Below are 16,950 nucleotides of genomic sequence, written 5' to 3' on the forward strand. Positions count from 1 at the left end.
GACAGCACAGGGAGATACCTTAAGGTAAGACCTGCATGTCTTCTCTCGCTTTTGGAGCTTGGTAATAAGACAAAAAACACACATCAGAGGTTAGACATTTTTTTAAAAAAAGGGTAATAGGATTAGTACTACTTGATCATTGTTCAAACGCTTATATGCTAACCGGAGAAATAAGATCTGCTGATAAAATTAACAATCTTAAAGTGTGTTAAAGTATCACTTCCAGATGAATCTGCGGGTTTTTAAGGGAGTGAATGAAGCACAAGGCCATTCCAATGCACTAAGGTTAGTTCATGGCTTGGCATGTCAAATACTTCTAATACGTTAGTATTATACGTCAAATATGTTAGTAAGAAGGTCACGGGGGGGGGGGGGAGAGTATTCATTTTTCCCTGCCACAGTTTGGTTCCTCCCCCCCCCCCCAGGTTGAGAGTTATAAAGGATCAAAGGGTCTGATTCTTATTGATGCCTTAATCATTGTTCTGTTTCAGGCTGCTGCTAAAGTATAATTAACATTATCCGTTCAATTCCTTCTGCCCACATGGGAACGGTCACATTCTGTTCTCGTGTACCACCAGCCTTTGGGGACTCTGACACAGCATCAGAATCCACATCCCCATGAATTTGTTGGTCCCCCCCCCAAAAAAAAACACCCCTAAATGTGCCCTACTTCAAAGAACTAGTGCTAAATACAGGCAGATGTTTTGCAAGAGAAAAGAAAGAAAGCCACAAGGCCAGGTTGTTCTAATGCACACCAGAGAAGGCTATTCAGGTTGGTATCTACCTTGTTATAACTCCGTCCAGCAGAGTCCTTCTCGTTAGGCTTCAGATCTTGCAGCTGAGCATCAAGAATATCCACCAACTGTTCCATCAGTCTGACTGAAGAACTCACATCACCAGCATAGATTTGTCCTTTGGTATGTTTAGCCAGTTCATTGGCAAGGCTAGCAGCATTTTCTCCACTTCTGATCTGAAATGACAATTAAAATTATTTTAGTGATGCCCCCACTGCCACTTAATTCTTAGAACACTTTATTTCTAAATAGAAAAGTGGGTTATTTTTTGTTACATCTTTTTATCTTTCAAAGTTATTTTGTCCTTAAAAAAACAACAACTGCCCTACACCCACAAAAAATGAGAGATAATATGCAACACTGCTTAGATTTAGTAAAGTGCTATATGCATTGATGGTGATCTATCTGTCATGTCAATTCCAAGCATTCCATTCTACTCTCTCAATGCTCCATCACATTTTCAGTGTGACCAACAAATTCTATGCAGAATGGGGCTACGGAAATAGTAGGAGACTTGATTCTTAATCGCCAGGATCTGCAGGGCTAAGGAATGAGCCCCCTTTTCCCAAGAGCCTTCGCTTTATTCTCCAGGAGTGAATGGCCACCATTCATCCCGTGGTGGGATGATAAAGTGCTGCATGGAGAGCTCTGCATTTGCAGGGAGCAAAACCAACCAATCTCCGCAGGCATTTGAGATTTTTTCCCCCTTTGTGCTTCTTTGGAGGAAGTGGTGGGAAATGAGGCAGTTTGTTTGTGATGTTTCCTCCCACCCGCAATCTCCAAGAGCTGGGTTTCAGCACAGGGCAGTCCATCTGAAACACAGATTCTTTTGTGGGGTGGGGAGTGTAACATAGGATATCTTTATTTGCTTTTCACCCCAGCAGTTACGGAGGCTGATGTCAATGTGGCAGGCAGAACGAAGAGCGGTGTCAGTACAGTACAGCTCAAATATTTAGGAAACGAGAATGGGATACAAGAGCTGATAGCTAAGGACAGAAACTGTCCATCCTGTCCCTCTCTTATGCATATTAACTTTCATAGGGAGTAACACAGTGTTTTAAAAATTACCCTCATTTTACTTATAGAGCACCCTTTATTAAACCAAATTAAAATACAGAGCAGGTGCTCAACGAATGGCTGTTCCGTTAATGTCTCCATGCTTGTGTCCCTTTGCTGAAAAATCCCTTAGCTCCAGCTAGGCAAAGATCAAAGCAGAGGAGACAGCCTTTTCCTTGGTGCAAATATGATGTTCAGCACCATTTCCTGTGAAGGATGTGGGAACTGTAGCTCTTGGAAGAAGATGCTCTGTTGAAAGCTAGGAGAGCCCTATAACTGCCACATCCTCTGCTTTAACTTTCACCTGGCTGAAACCAACATTGTTTGCCTTGAGGCAGAGTAAGCCGGAAGCAGCAGTTTGCAAGGTGAAACCACAAGTGTGTTTGCCCCAACCCTTGAAGTGGGCAATATCATGACATCCCTATTAAAGCCCTGGGATGGCAGGGCACTTGATTTAGTCTCGTGCAACGTTCCCAGTGTTTGTCATAAGCATCTGTGCTGGGAATCATGGGCATGGTATCATATCAAAAATATTTTCCAACACACCTTCTGAGCCAGCTGGTTTACCCAGTGTGAAGTACAGTTGCTAAGATCAGGACCATTCGGGTTCCATTTTCCAGTGGAAACCATGCAGAGGTATGAAGCTGTTCCTATATAAAAGATGAGAAAAATGACATGGAGGTAAGAGTGTTCAAGCTGTACGTGCATGTGTACATATTTTCAATTTTTCGCAGGCACCTGGGAAATACTGGATTAGGGTTTCAGTACTTAAGTCGCTTTAAAAGAGACTAAGGAAGCCTGTAGGAAAATGAGGTAAAAAAAGGCAATGATGCCAATTAAAAGCAATGCTAACAAAGCCAGGACAAAATATCAGACTTTATACTGAATAAACAGAGAGAAAAAGAAAAAGCTCTAGCATTTTCTGGAAACCATCCAAAGTGGAGTTCATAATGAGAAATACAGCAGAAAGCAAGTGTGGCTGAAGTCCTGTCTGTTGCAAAGACCTATGATCTGGAATCCTTGAGAAGGGGCTGGAATGTAATTCTGTACCTAGGCTCCAATGCCCTCTACAGCTTAAAACCTGAAGGTGCCATTTCCTTGCAAGCAGCCAAGATCATAAGAAAGATAGTCCGAGACTAAGGAAAAGAGGGTTCAAGATATAGACACCGGAATGTTTATTTAAGCTGAAAATCCAGTTTTAAGGTCTTACCACGAGTTCCTTTGGGACAGGGGCGTTCCACCATGTTTCCTCTTGGAGTCTGAGGCCAAGTTATATCCCTTTTCACCTCAAGTTCACAGAACCTCTCTGGCAAAGGGAAAAAGCTTGTAACAGGAGGAATTTTGGTCGTTGATACTGCTGGCGGTGGCTTGGGCCCTTTGCTTTCATCCCCCTTCCCCCCAGGTAATGTTGTGCTAATTGGAATTTTCTGTGGCGTGGTGCTTGTAGTTGACACAGTTGTCTTGTACAGCTCTGTGGAAGGAGTTATGGTCTCGGCTGTGGTAGGCACTGGGGAGAGAAAAGCAGTGTTACACAGAGAAGTGCCCAGAGAAGTGGTTGTGAAAACATTTACACCTGTAAGTATTTCCCTTATAAAATTAAAGTCTCAGAGATTCAATATATGAGAGAAAGGGAATGAATCACCAGGTTTTCTGGGGAAATGACTGGATGATAAAAATTATATGCGAGCAGCAGCAACGATGGTAGTAGCAGTAGTAACATCATCATCATCTTCATACCATCTAGATATACCACCTAGCTACCAAAAGAGCCATTTCTGGCAAGATAGCGGAATACACTATTTAGAATAATTTGACAGATATAATGTGACTTTTTCACAAATTCCACCTTACTCCTGCAGCCCCCATTGCTCCCTGCTAAATGCTTCTCAGGAGGACTCTCTGGAACAACGTGGGGAATGAGTGGGAAGGAATCACGATGGCTATGTTCTACTTCCACTGCTAGGGGTGGTAAACCTCGGAATCATAGTTACTGAGAATCGCAAGTGGGGAGAACACTATTACACTCAAGTTCTGCTTGTGGGTTTCCCATAGGTATCTGACTGGTCACTATCAGAACAGGATGTTGGATAGCCTGATCTAGCAGGGCTCTACTTGTGTTCCTGTGTTCTTAATCAGTGACAATGATCTACCTGCCTTCTTCATTCAGCAGGAACCATTTCCTGGATACCCATTCCCTCTGCAAACGGAAGGAGCTTTTCCATGGCTGGAACACCAAGGATCCTAAGCATTTATACTAAGAAGTCTTATTGAGTTCAATACAGAGTAAGTGTGCACAGAAATGCAATCTCAGTATACTGCTGGCAGCACATATTCTCATCTCTCTCTCTCTCTCTCTCTCTCTCTCTCTCTCTCTCTCTCTCTCACACACACACACACACACACACACACACACCCATCTACCAAATAGTTATATTTCTAAATACTTCGACACCCTAGAGCAGGCTTCCTCAAACTCGGCCCTCCAGATGTTTTTGGCCTACAACTCCCATGATCCCTAGCTAGCAGGACCAGTGGTCAGGGATGATGGGAATTGTAGTCTCAAAACATCTGGAGGGCCGAGTTTGAGGAAGCCTGCCCTAGAGGCATTAATACTGATTTATTTCTGTATGATAAAATGTCTATGAATACTTTTAAACAAAGAAAACATGGCAGAATCTACACTATAAAACTAAGTTCTATATTTGAAAAGCAAAACAAACAAGGAAGCAACAAATGAACAGATTCCAAAACGAAAAAGTAGGTTGTAAATAACCAGGCCGTTTACACACACAAAACCACCCTAACTTCATGTCATCCACTCTGCAACTTACAGCAAGATAATTACTGTAACATCTTCCCACCCGGCAGTCATTTTTGCTTGAGAGATTTCCAGCATGCCTGATTAGACCCAAACAGGAAAAAAGCCTCGCATGCATGTGTTGTTTTAGTGTTTCAACATCTCAGCCTTTAAACATTCCCCTTTCCCTATTTTGATAGAGCAGGTGTGAAGAAAGAACTAATTCAAGCCAATGGCAAGTACACAGACAGCTTAATCATCGATGTCAAGAAAACTGGATTTGAACAAGAAACTTCTGGTTTGGGTTCTGTAATTGGTAGTTCTATCAAGCTGACAACATTCAAATTAAAATACATAGGGTTTTTTTCACATACAAAACATTCCCATTGTACGTAAGATTCCCAAGAGTAAATAACCTAGTATATGCCGAAGATTACACTGTTCCACTCAGGACTAATAATTATCACAACTAGACTTTCTATATACAATAATTAATGAGGCATAGAATCATCGACTGCACTTTAAATGGACTGAATGGGGGAAATAGCCTCTGTGTGTGGCAAGTGGTCTTGTGTATGAGCTCAGTCATATTACTCATTTTAACATGGCAGGAGTGACCGTGTTTTGCTGTTCCAGGGGAGTCGGGTGTATTAACCTGTTGCATCATATTTATTTTCTAAATGTATGTACCACCCTTTAGTATATAATCTACATGGTGGTTTATGGAATAAAACCAGCAAAATAATAACAACAGGGCAATAAATGCTAGAAAACGGCAACCATCAATAAAACAGCAGAAGAAAAGTCATTCTTTTTAAATCCCTCAAATGCTGAAAATCCCAAAGGATATCAGACTAGGCTGCAAGTGTAACATAGGAAGCTGCCTTATAGATTCAGATCATTGTTCAATGTAGTTATGCCTGCATTCTTTGGCAGCCTGTTGGGTTTCAGACAGCAGTCTTTTCCAGTCCTGAGACCCAAGACCTTTTGCATATAAAAGCATGTGCTCTTCCACTGAACCAAGGCTCCATAAATACACAAACACACACACTCCCAGAGAAGGTTCCCCTCATTCTCACCAGCCACTTTACTTTGGATGGGCAAAATATCTGGAAGTCAGCTATTGAATATTATCTTACTACATAAGCTGGTTGACATAAAAGAATCATTCTATCAGTTATCCCAGTCCCAAGATGCAGAGGTTTTGTAAGTGCTTACGCTTTCTGTTGGAGTTGGAAATGATCTGGTAGCAGTAGAACTCTCTAAACAATGGCACAATGTGTTCCCAATGACAGGTACAAATGAGCATCCTTGACTTTGTATTTTAGTCTCTGTTTTCTTGCAGCCCCAAATACAATTGTTGAAATAGTCGCGCTTAGAGCGAAGCAGGACCTTTCTAACTGTGGTGGCTAAGCTATCTTTGTCCAAGAAGGGATTTCACAATGATACTGCCTGGGTCTCAGCTGACAGGGTTGTATGTATGAGCATACATACCCTGAACTATAAACCTGCCCCTTTTGGAGGAGCAGTTTGGTTCAGAACAAGTTGAACACCACTTTCCTGAAAAGTACACCTTATCAGAATTGAGTCCTTACCCTAGTCCACTACTGATCTCAAGCCCTAACGTAGCAATTCCTGGTGTAAAAGTAAGATAGAGGTAGACATAAACAGCTTCTGATTGCACTCAGCTCCAAATGACTTCATTCAACAATTTCAAGAACGTGTTTTTAAAAAGGGAGAAAACAGAACCCAACAGCATTCTGTAGTATTAATGCCAAAGCTGTGAAGAATGGTTCCTCTCTGTACCACCCTCTGGAAGTGGCCCTTCTAGGGAAGGAGCCGCCAAAACACTGTAGTCCAGGCAGTCTTGAAGATTACCATGGTCAATAGTATACAAAGCTATTGAGAGATCCAGAAGGATTGATTACCAGCATCTATAAGGGCATGCTACCCATCAGTGTGACCAGGGCAGCTTTTGTGCCAAAACTGGGCATGGAAATAGATCCAGACAATCAGTTTTATCCAAGATAGCCTGGGCATCTACTCACTTGAACAGCTTGCTCAAGAAGAGGATATTCGCTGCTGCCTGAGAGTTGTTAGAATCCAGTTAAACTCCACTCTTGAGGCAGCTGAGACTGCTCCCTTAGTTCGTGAAGCCACTTCTGTCAGATGCTATAATCTAGGGCAGGGCTCCCCAAACTTTGGTCTCCAGCTGCTTTTGGACTACAGTTCCCATCATCTCTCACCACTGGTCCTGTTAGCTAGGGGTGATGGGAGTTGTAGTCTATCAACGGAGATGAAGGTTTGGGAAACACTGATCTAGGGGAAGAATTGTGCAGATATGTACAGAGTGCGCTTCTCCAAACACTGGGGTTGAACAGTAAGGATGAATGTGAAGGCTACATCCTTGTTAAACTGCCGCCTAAAGTTGCATTTTTGCCAGACTGTCTAAAGGCAGCCAGAACATGATACCAGGACTACCAAGTACTTAAAGCACAATCCCTCAGTACAGTTCTTGAAGTTCTAGGTAGACATGGGAATTTAGGCCATTATTTGGGAGTGTGCATGCTGCTCTCAACATGGTGGCTATACAGGTCCACTTTATGTGTCATATGAAACAACTGGAAAAGCAGGCACTCTGAGGGCTCTCTCCCTTGAATAATATATATATAAATTTAAGTTTCCAGTATTTGGAGGCAGAAACCTGGGTTTCCCCATGTGAAATTAAGCTCTGCTTATCATAATTTGCAGGGACAGGTCTCTGATTTGATCCATCTCCGCTCTTGAAAAGCTTGTCGTAATTGTAAATAACGGTTTCCAGGAAAACTAGAGAGAAAAAAACAAAATGAAAAGGAAAACAAAACAAAACAAAAAAGGCCAACCATCAAAGGGTACATTCAAAATTCAAAAGTGGCAGGGTAATCTCCTTCCAAAAAAAGGTAGAGTTGGCAAGCCCGCCTGTTCATTGGGGTATTAGAGTGCCGCTGGCTACAGCGAAATTCAAAGCAACATTGGCTAGTGGAGCAACACAATTCATTACTTAGGGTTTTTTATTCCATCATCTCCACAGGTGTGCCTGCCACTTTTACAAACAAAGAAGAGACAGGTCCCTGCCTGGAGGAATTTACAAACTGTGACAGGTATTCACTCCTTTCCATGTCAGGCCTTCTGGAAACAACTGGATCTGACACTTTTCAGGTTTAAAATTTTCCCTTTGACACTTATTTCCTAAAGGCTTATGCTTTCTTTCTTTCTTTTTTTAAAAGCGATTTAAACCTCTTCTGTCTTTAGGCTAGAACTTATCAAAAACATATATTCTTGAATGTAAATTGAATTTAACCACAAAATGCAAACAAGGAGAGAGGCACCAGTCTGTCTTTTCAAAGAACTTGAAAAGAATGTTTCTTTCTTTTAAAAGAGATGGAGTTTCCAGTTCTTTCAGAGTAGGGACAAGGGCTCTGACAAAATAAAAGCCTAACATAAATCTTCCTTCACTCCTACAGTGGTCAAAAGCTCTAATCATCCCATCATCTCCATATACTTTTTGAGGGAAACATATTTCACAGAAAACTGAAGCACAAATCTTTCAGTGTGGATTTTTTTATTTATTATTTTTAGGACAATGGATGCCAACATAAGAGCCTAAAATGTCCGTAAGAATTTATGATCGCATGTGTTGTATGTGGAACTCATTAGTTTCGTATATTTTGTGTATATTCTAGAATGGTTCACAAACTTTTTTTTCCTGGGTCACTTAAAAATTGCTTGGGGTCTTGGCAGACTACTTAATAACCTTTTTTCCGCCACTGCTGCTGCTTTCCTATAAATCAAAGTACATACATAACTAGCATTTTAATAACCGTTGTCTTTACTTTCTAATATAATGGATATTCCTGTTTTGTCCGCTTACGTGCAGCGGTGCAACCAGTGGGGGTCAGGCTTGCATAAATATGAATACAATTTTGTTTTTCATTCCTTAATAGCTACAAATTTCTATTTACATCAAATACTGCATGGAAGCCAGCATCAATTCCCCTTCCAAACAGGTGTCAAACTATAACCAATAGAAAACAACACACAATCAACCAAATTCATCCAATGAAAACCACACAGGCACTGCTGACAAAATGTGACCAGTTGGAACTATGGGATGGATCCACACCAACACTGCAGTCCTGGCCATGTCCACTCAGAATTAAGTCCTAGTGAATGCAATGGTGCTTACTCCTGGGTAAGTGGAGTTGGGATTGTAGCTGTACTTCAACCCCACTGAAAATAACTTAAGACTAACTTAGCACACTTTCAATAGGACCTAGGCCAAGCTACCTTAGTCTAAGTTCAGCTCAATGTATGTAAAGCAGTAGGGTGACACTAATTCAGAAAACTTGCATATTTAACTTCTGGATGAAATCGAAGGAGGCACATATTTTTATTTGGCATGATAATCAAAAACAGTGTGATATTACGAAAATCAAGGGCCTGGAACCAGGTCCTCGTTAGATTGTTCATTAAATCCAGCAGTCCCTGGTCAAAACAACTTTGACTTCCATCATCAGGGGGAAAAACCCTAAATCAAATGCAGAGCCAAGTACTCTTCTCTGTTCCACAATCTTTCTGTGGAGCATCTTGAGCAGAGCTTGTGGAATGCAGTCTAAGAACCTCTGCTCTAGATAGTAATAATTAATACAAACCTGGGTATTTTACCATGATTGTTCATAGCTATTCCCTCTTTCTAGCTGAGTGCAAATCATAGTTTTCTGGTTATTTTCTATCTCAAACCAAAAACATCTTGAGCCTCACAGGGTTTTTTCTTGCCCCTAATCTGAGTGAGTGCTGCCTGTGCACGATTCTGCTGAGCTGTTTTTTTTTTCAGCCTAGCTTCTGGAAAAACCTTTCCAGACCTGTCTATCTTCTCTGCAAGTTCTCTCCTGACATCGTGTGAAACCTCGGTAATTTTATTCTGATTATAACGCAGCCAGGCTTTTGATGCTTTCTCAATTAACGTTTGTCAAAAGTGTCACAAGCACTTGCAAAAAAAAAAAAAAAGTGTCAAGAAGCCACTACTGATTCAGATCTTGGGGTGTTGTGAGAAGAATCTAGGAAGCTTTTCCTTATTACTAAGATCTTAGACATTCAGTGACACCATGTGCTTAATTAAGACATTCCTGACGACAGAAATCTGTACCAACAATAGTGCAATTAATACTCTCACAGATCCTCTTACTTTTGACAGCTTCTATCTCATTTTAAGCTGCACTTGTGCCCTACAGCTTAACATCACTAAAAGGGATCACGATGGCTCCTTTCTGAGGTCCAGTTATGAGGTTAGAATCACAAGAGCATATAATTTCATCCACTACTCTAGATGCAGCTGTTCCAGTGCCACCCATGTGGCTATTAAAATCAATACTGAGACGGCCGCTTGGCACAGTTTGGTTAAGGCATCGCACGAGAAAGATACTACTTGTTTTTGGCGAACCATATCTGGTCTACTGGACCAGGAGCGTACTAATTCCATCTGTACAGTGGAACCAATGGAGTGGTTGCGCCATTTTCAATCTTTGTTCTATGACCAGGAAGCCCAACATTACAAACTATGCATCCAATTGGAGGACCTACCTCATTGGCCACCAGTAACTGCGAAGGAAGTTGAGAATTTAATCGCACAACTAAAGAACAACAAGGCCCCAGGGAATGATTACATCCCTGCTGAACTTCTGAAGTCCAACATTGGCTGGTGGGCCCCCCTGCTGGCGTCTTTATTTTCTTGGATCGACTCAACGGGTTTACTCCCAGATGGTTGGTCTGAGGCAATAATTATCCCAATCTATAAAAAAGGACCCATGACAGACCCGGCAAGTTATAGACCAATCAGCCTTCTGCCTATACCGAGCAAACTATATGCCAAACATCTTTATACCAAGCTAACTAGCTGGCTGGAAACTGAAGCCATTCTAGCGGAAGAGCAAGCGGGTTTCAGGCAAGGCAGATCCACCATAGACCATTGCTTCATCTTAGCCTATCTAATTGACAAATATGCCAAAAAATCCCGTGGGGTGCTATATGCAGCCTTTATCGATCTAAAGGCTGCTTTCGATTCAATTCCACGTGTAAGACTCTGGGATAAATTGAGCACATCAAGTATAGACAAAAGACTATTATTTCTGATGAGCTGTTTGTATAAAGACACGGTGCTGCATGTAAGAACTTCGTTAAACGGCCATCTTATAGGACCAGTTTCTGTCAGTAAGGGGGTCAAGCAAGGTTGCATCCTGGCCCCAGCTCTATTCAACATCTACATCAACGATATGGTTAACTGTTTGTCATCTCCGGACTTCCACGCCCCCAAACTGGCTGACAAAGCAATATCAGTGCTTTTGTACGCTGACGATGCGATACTCCTATCTCGAACAAGAATAGGCTTAAATAGGCTCATAGGTGAATTCTCAGCATACTGTAGGAGAGAGCAACTTGCAATAAACTATCAGAAAACCAAAACTATGATTTTTGCAAGGAAACACAGACAGTATAGCTGGAGGATGGATAACCAGACAATTGAACAAGTCAAAGCCTTCAAATATCTGGGTATCGTTTTCCAGTCGACTGGGTCCTGGGATGTCCATCAAAAATGTGCCAAAGAAAAAGCAGCTCAAAGTATCAAGATGCTGTCCCGCTTCTTCTACACGAAGGGGGGCAGATACATCCCAGCAGCCCTTGAAGTTTATCAAGCAAAACCTCTGGCGCAGTTACTGTATGGGGCCCAAATCTGGACGGGGAACCACTGCTCCAGTCTTGAGTCTGTCCAGTCTAAATTTCTAAGGCAGATTCTCGGTGTCCCCCCCTGCGTTCCCAACGCAGCATTAAGACTCGAGGCCTGCCTTCCATCTGTGGAAACTCGGACTTGGCAGAGAACATTCAACTATTGGCTTCGTCTTAATCTGAATCCACCTGGTCTACTGCCTTTAGTAATGCAAGACTCTCACAAAAGCAAGTGGTTCAAAACCGTGCATCAAAAACTCCTTACATGCGGTCTGCACTCACAGTCCCTATTATCAATGGGCCTCATCAAAGCAAAGAGTCTAATAGGCCAGCGCCTGAAAGACATCGAACGACAAAACAACCTGACCATCTTAAAGAAACTGTGCCCATGGTATACCTACTTTCCCCCTTCTCATTTTGATTCTCCAGCTTCATACTTGTCTAAACTAACCATCCCGAAATACAGACGTGCCTTTACATTGGCTAGATGGGATGTTCTTCCCTCTGCTGTACTCGAAGGTCGTTACCAAAAGACTCCATTTGAAAAACGACTCTGCCCATGTGGAGATGGTAACACGGAAACAGTGTCTCACGTCCTTCTTTCTTGCCCCCTCTACAAAGACCTAAGGAATGAGATTATTACTCCACTCATTCTCTCCAACCCCGGCCGTTCATCAGACATTACACTGTATTTTCTATTATCTGATACGGAAAGTCAGATAACAGAGAAGGTCGCGAGGTACATCGAGAGAGCTGCGAAATTGAGGGCCACCATCTGAGTGACAGACTTGTTCATCCGACGGACCATCTTTTGCCTGTTCTTTTCCTCCTTTTATCTCTATTTTTACTTTTAACTCTTGTACAGCTGTGGCCTGTTGGCTTTGCTAATAAAGTTTTGTTGTTGTTAATACTGAGACGCATCTGCTTTGTCTGAAAAACGATCTGCATCTTTCTTTTTAAGTAATTTGGGGGGGGTGCCCTTTTTGTAAAATCGTTTCCTAAAAGCTCTGCGTATTTGCTTGGAATGAGAAACGGCACCAGTTCAGCATTTATTCACCATTCAAAGGCTGAGTGGAGTGGAGTGGCGAAGTCCACACTTCTTTCCCTAAAGGTGGCACCACAGTCATCCAAGCAGACTTGGAATTGTAGAAAAGGAGAAAGGCTTGCAGGCGGGAAACATTCTTGGAAAGTGATGAGAATCCAGGACTTCTTTATTTTAACGTATCTAACAATTCAATAAATTGAAAATGGGCCCACACTCACTGTAGAGATGCTCCCAGAAAGCATCATTTCCCTCGCAAGTGGCCAGGAGCTGTAGTTTTGCAATGGTGTCTAGCACACCAAATGTCATAGCTGCGTCCAGCCTGCGCTGTAGATTAGAAGACAGACAGAATAACTCTTTTTTGGATTATAAAGTTCCCATCTGCATTCTGGTATGAAGAGTGTTGGCAAGGAGCACTTTCACGCAACAGCATTCCTGTTTAAGGAGCGACAGCATTGTTTCTCACATGAAAACAATAAGCATAGCTAGAACAGCCCTTACAGATATGTCTCAAGAATATTGCAGCTGATCAGCCAACCCATTCAGCTTCCCACCACCATTCTGGCTGCACTTTCTAGCTATGTACCCCCCTGGAAGTGCCAGATCACAGCTAAATAAATAATTATGGAACACACAGGGTGGAAATCCTTTCATCACTTTTGAATTTGCCTTACCCCATATGTGCCCACTGGCACTTTTACAGGTGCTACTTAATACCCATACTATATCGATAAGAACTTGATCGTTTATTGATATCAGGCAGGAACCAAGAAGAATTCAATGAAAGCAGCTGCCTGATATCAATAGGCAATTCTACCCAGATGTTTAAAAAGTTTGTGTGAGTTTTGATTTGTTTTAGTCTATTCTATTGTGGTTTTAACTTTATGCATGTTTTAAATTATGGTTATCATTTTTTAGTGATAATTTTATTGTTTTATCTTTTTGTAAACTGCTTTACTGGTTGTTGGTTTTTTTCTACAATAAAGTGGTACATAAATTTTATGAAATAAATAAATGATAATTCAGTGGATTTAGCAGGATATCAGTTGCAAATCAGTAGAACAAAAAAGACAAAAAATTAGGTGATGATAGGATAAGGACTTTGGAAGCAAACTTTAATACATGTTTCAAGGGAAGAAGCTCTAATTGAACTGAGTGGAACTTATCTCTGAGAAGCTGTGGATAGGAATACGCTACAAGTATACTTTTCGCAAATCTGAAAATGTTGGCAAGTAGGTCAGCAGCTATCAGTAAATTCAGAAGAAAACTTTCAGTCATATTTGAGAAATGTACAGGATGAGATCCAAAGAACTATTTAGCTAGTTCTTCAGATGCAAGGGAGATTGAACTTTCGTTCCTGTAAAATCATCGCCTCTCCATCTCCACCCCAAAACTTGATTCATCTAAACTAGGTAAGTTCAGGGGGAGGGAGCAAACCTTACTCAGTGTGGGTCCAGAGTTCACTGCAAACTATCCTGGTGATAGTTTATTCACCAGCTATATAGATATAGGTTGATTTAAGGGGAAGGGGGAAGCTGGGAAAGAACGCTAATGAAGTTTGCAACTGGATCGTCTCATGTATCTAACACTGGCACGTGTTGAAAAGGTGTGCTGAAAACCCAGCAAATAAAACCGCGTCTGGTGTGTGGGTGCAGTAAATACACACAGAGGACCTTGCTAGACTGTGGCCACATTGTCTCCTTGTCATCACAAAGCAAGCTGAAGCAAAATGCAAGAGATAACAAACCAGTCCCACAGTCAGCTGCTGTAAAATCAGACAATAAGATCCTCAAAATGATGCAATGCAGAAGCATGCCATTGTGCCATACCTAACAGAAATACCTTAGCCCCTAAAAGGACTGGTTTGGAAACAGCATTTTATATTCCATGAAGACTGATGGATATTGCATGCTGGGAGGGGATTGCAAAATCATGTTATAGTACAGTTTCAGCACTGCAGAAATGGAAAAATCAAGGAGCCTCTTCAGACATGACATTTAAGAGTTCAATAAACACGGGAGGGAGATTAGTGGGGACAAAGTGTTAGCCTCATCTGCTGTTGTCATTCCTGCTACCTTTCAGCTCGTGGAAAGTGGAACTTGGGCAGCAGGGAAACTTTGGTATCTATGAAGGTTTGTCTCATCTTTTAGAACCCATAAGAGGGCTAAGGTGAGGGGAAGTTCTGGCAACGCCACAGCCCCTGAAATATGGCAAACACAAGGAATACCTCTTGTTCTATCTCAGGAAAATGCACATGTTTGGGGTCAAGAATGCCATTCAGCCTTGGGAGTGAAAATAACATCTAAGCTCAGGAGGGCAAGTCAGATGGATGTGACAAAGGACTTGTTTCACTCAAAAGGCGAGACAGTCTACAGTGTTTGAACCCTTTTTGGGGTAGGAAGCTATGATGCAGTCAGGCGCTGACAAGGCAGAGAGATGAAAGACAGAGGGCTCATTGAGTAGGTCAACATATCATTACTGCTCCCATCACAAGTGAAGTGGCAAAGATTGCTGAGTTTTCCGTAATGGCCCCAAATTAGGCATTCCAACAGAAGAGGCCATGACTTCTGCTGCAGAGGCACTGACCCCATGACATCATTAAGCACTTCATGTTAGGGCAACTTCCTTTCCCCAAAGCAGAAAGGCCCAGAAATACTACCTTCATGCCCTCATTTTCAAATATCCCATCGCTCTAAGCAGCCTGTATAAACTCTGACCACATAAATGATCGCAGAAGTGTTTTAGTTGATTTTCTTTTCCTTAATGACTGACAGTTCAGTTTTGCTCATGGAAGATGGAGGGCAAAATTTGAGATGAACTCTAAAGCTCACATCCTCACAATCCGTACCTTTTAAATCCAATTAATTCATGTAAAATGAATTAGAAAAATTCTCGCCGTAATCTCAAAATCACATATTAAAGTATTAAAATTCTTTAACTTTACAAAGGCACTGGATATACAGTGGTACCTCGGGTTAAGTACTTAATTCGCTCCGGACGTCTGTTCTTAACCTGAAACTGTTCCTAACCTGAAGCACCACTTTAGCTAATGGGGCCTCCTGCTGCTGCTGTGCCGCCGGAGCACGATTTCTGTTCTCATCCTGAAGCAGAGTTCTTAACCTGAAGCACTATTTCTGGGTTAGTGGAGTCTGTAACCTGAAGCATATGTAACCTGAAGCGTATGTAACCTGAGGTACCACTGTACACATCAACAAGCTAACTATTAAAATATGACAAAAATGGAGCCATTTCCCCCACTGTTAAAAAAAATATGCATGAATGTTCTCATAGGCTTAAACTTTTTTTTTAACAAGAATTTCTAATGATGCATTCCTAATGTGGGGAGGGAGCAAAAAACCAAAGGTTCAACCACCATATCCCAAACACTGCATGATTTGAGTCATCAGGGAGTGTAGGAATGGTATTGTATTCCTCTGTCCATTTCCTGTGTTTTATTTATTTTATTTCATTTTTTAAAAAATGTTAATGCCCAGCTCTTTTTTATCATATCTGATGTTTGGGCCAGGGTGCTAGAACCTTTAGTTGGGAGCAGGAAATCTGACATCAGATTTCTGTCTACAGCATTGGGAGTTCTGTCTCTCCAACTGAAGAATGATAACTGAGATATCCCATGGCCCACAGAACATCCTTCCAACAGTCACAAGACTACACACCAATGGAATTCATTAGGTATATTCTTACTAACATTAATATGAATTAAATGCTTCAAACAAGCATTTAAATCATATTAATGTTAGTAAGAATCAGCTTCTGGCATTTATAGAGCATGTCTGCATTCCTACCGTATGATTATATGGTCCTGTGACATGTTTGTTATGTGGCAACATAGCACATTTACATAGTGCTTCTACATTACAACCACATAGAGACCATATAGTATTATCGCATACAGTACTTCTGCATTCCTATAAAATACTTCTACATAGAATATTTCTGTATTCCTACCGTGCAATCAGCCTTCAGTCTCCCACAATGAAAGTAATACAGTGGTACCTCGGGTTAAGTACTTAATTTATTCCGGAGGTCCGTACTTAACCTGAAACTGTTCTTAACCTGAAGCACCACTTTAGCTAATGGGGCCTCCTGCTGCTGCTGCGCTGCTGGAGCATGATTTCTGTTCTCATCCTGAAGCAAAGTTCTTAACCTGAAGCACTATTTCTGGGTTAGCGGAGTCTGTAACCTGAAGCGTATGTAACCTGAGGTACCACTGTAAAAGTTTGTAACAGCTGAAGAGAGATATCCAGTAATAACATGTGAAAAAATAGGTAACTAAAAGCAGCTTTGTTGGAGACTACAACCAAAATAACATTCCAGGAATGCAAATTGTTTTTAGTGAGCTTACAAGGGTGTGCGTGTGGATCTTTTCCTAATTCCACTGCCGAAACAGTCTTCAAAAGCTACATCCTCTGCATTTAATATTTGTATGTGCACCCGCGGTTCTGCATACTGGAGACATTTCCTCAGTGATACAAGTTCCCAAA

The 16,950-nt window shown here is 41.6% G+C and overlaps 1 protein-coding gene across 27 annotated transcripts in view; it reads right to left on the minus strand.

Moving 5' to 3' along the window:
* The window catches only part of ADGRL2 (adhesion G protein-coupled receptor L2), a 569,402-nt gene that overhangs the window by 40,744 nt on the left and 511,708 nt on the right, over positions 1 to 16,950 (minus strand). For 19 of the 27 annotated variants that reach the window (XM_053391929.1, XM_053391935.1, XM_053391934.1 and 16 more), the window contains 4 exons: positions 3,061 to 3,357; positions 2,397 to 2,500; positions 785 to 970; positions 19 to 57 (listed from right to left, as the gene is read on the minus strand). In XM_053391929.1, the coding sequence (XP_053247904.1) occupies positions 19 to 57; positions 785 to 970; positions 2,397 to 2,500; positions 3,061 to 3,357 (626 nt within the window). The remainder of the gene's footprint in view (positions 1 to 18; positions 58 to 784; positions 971 to 2,396; positions 2,501 to 3,060; positions 3,358 to 16,950) is intronic. The other 8 variants (XM_053391954.1, XM_053391933.1, XM_053391940.1 and 5 more) reach the window with 1 other exon arrangement.

The sequence above is a fragment of the Podarcis raffonei genome, chromosome 6, assembly GCF_027172205.1.
Source record: "Podarcis raffonei isolate rPodRaf1 chromosome 6, rPodRaf1.pri, whole genome shotgun sequence".
Classification (NCBI taxonomy): domain Eukaryota; kingdom Metazoa; phylum Chordata; class Lepidosauria; order Squamata; family Lacertidae; genus Podarcis; species Podarcis raffonei.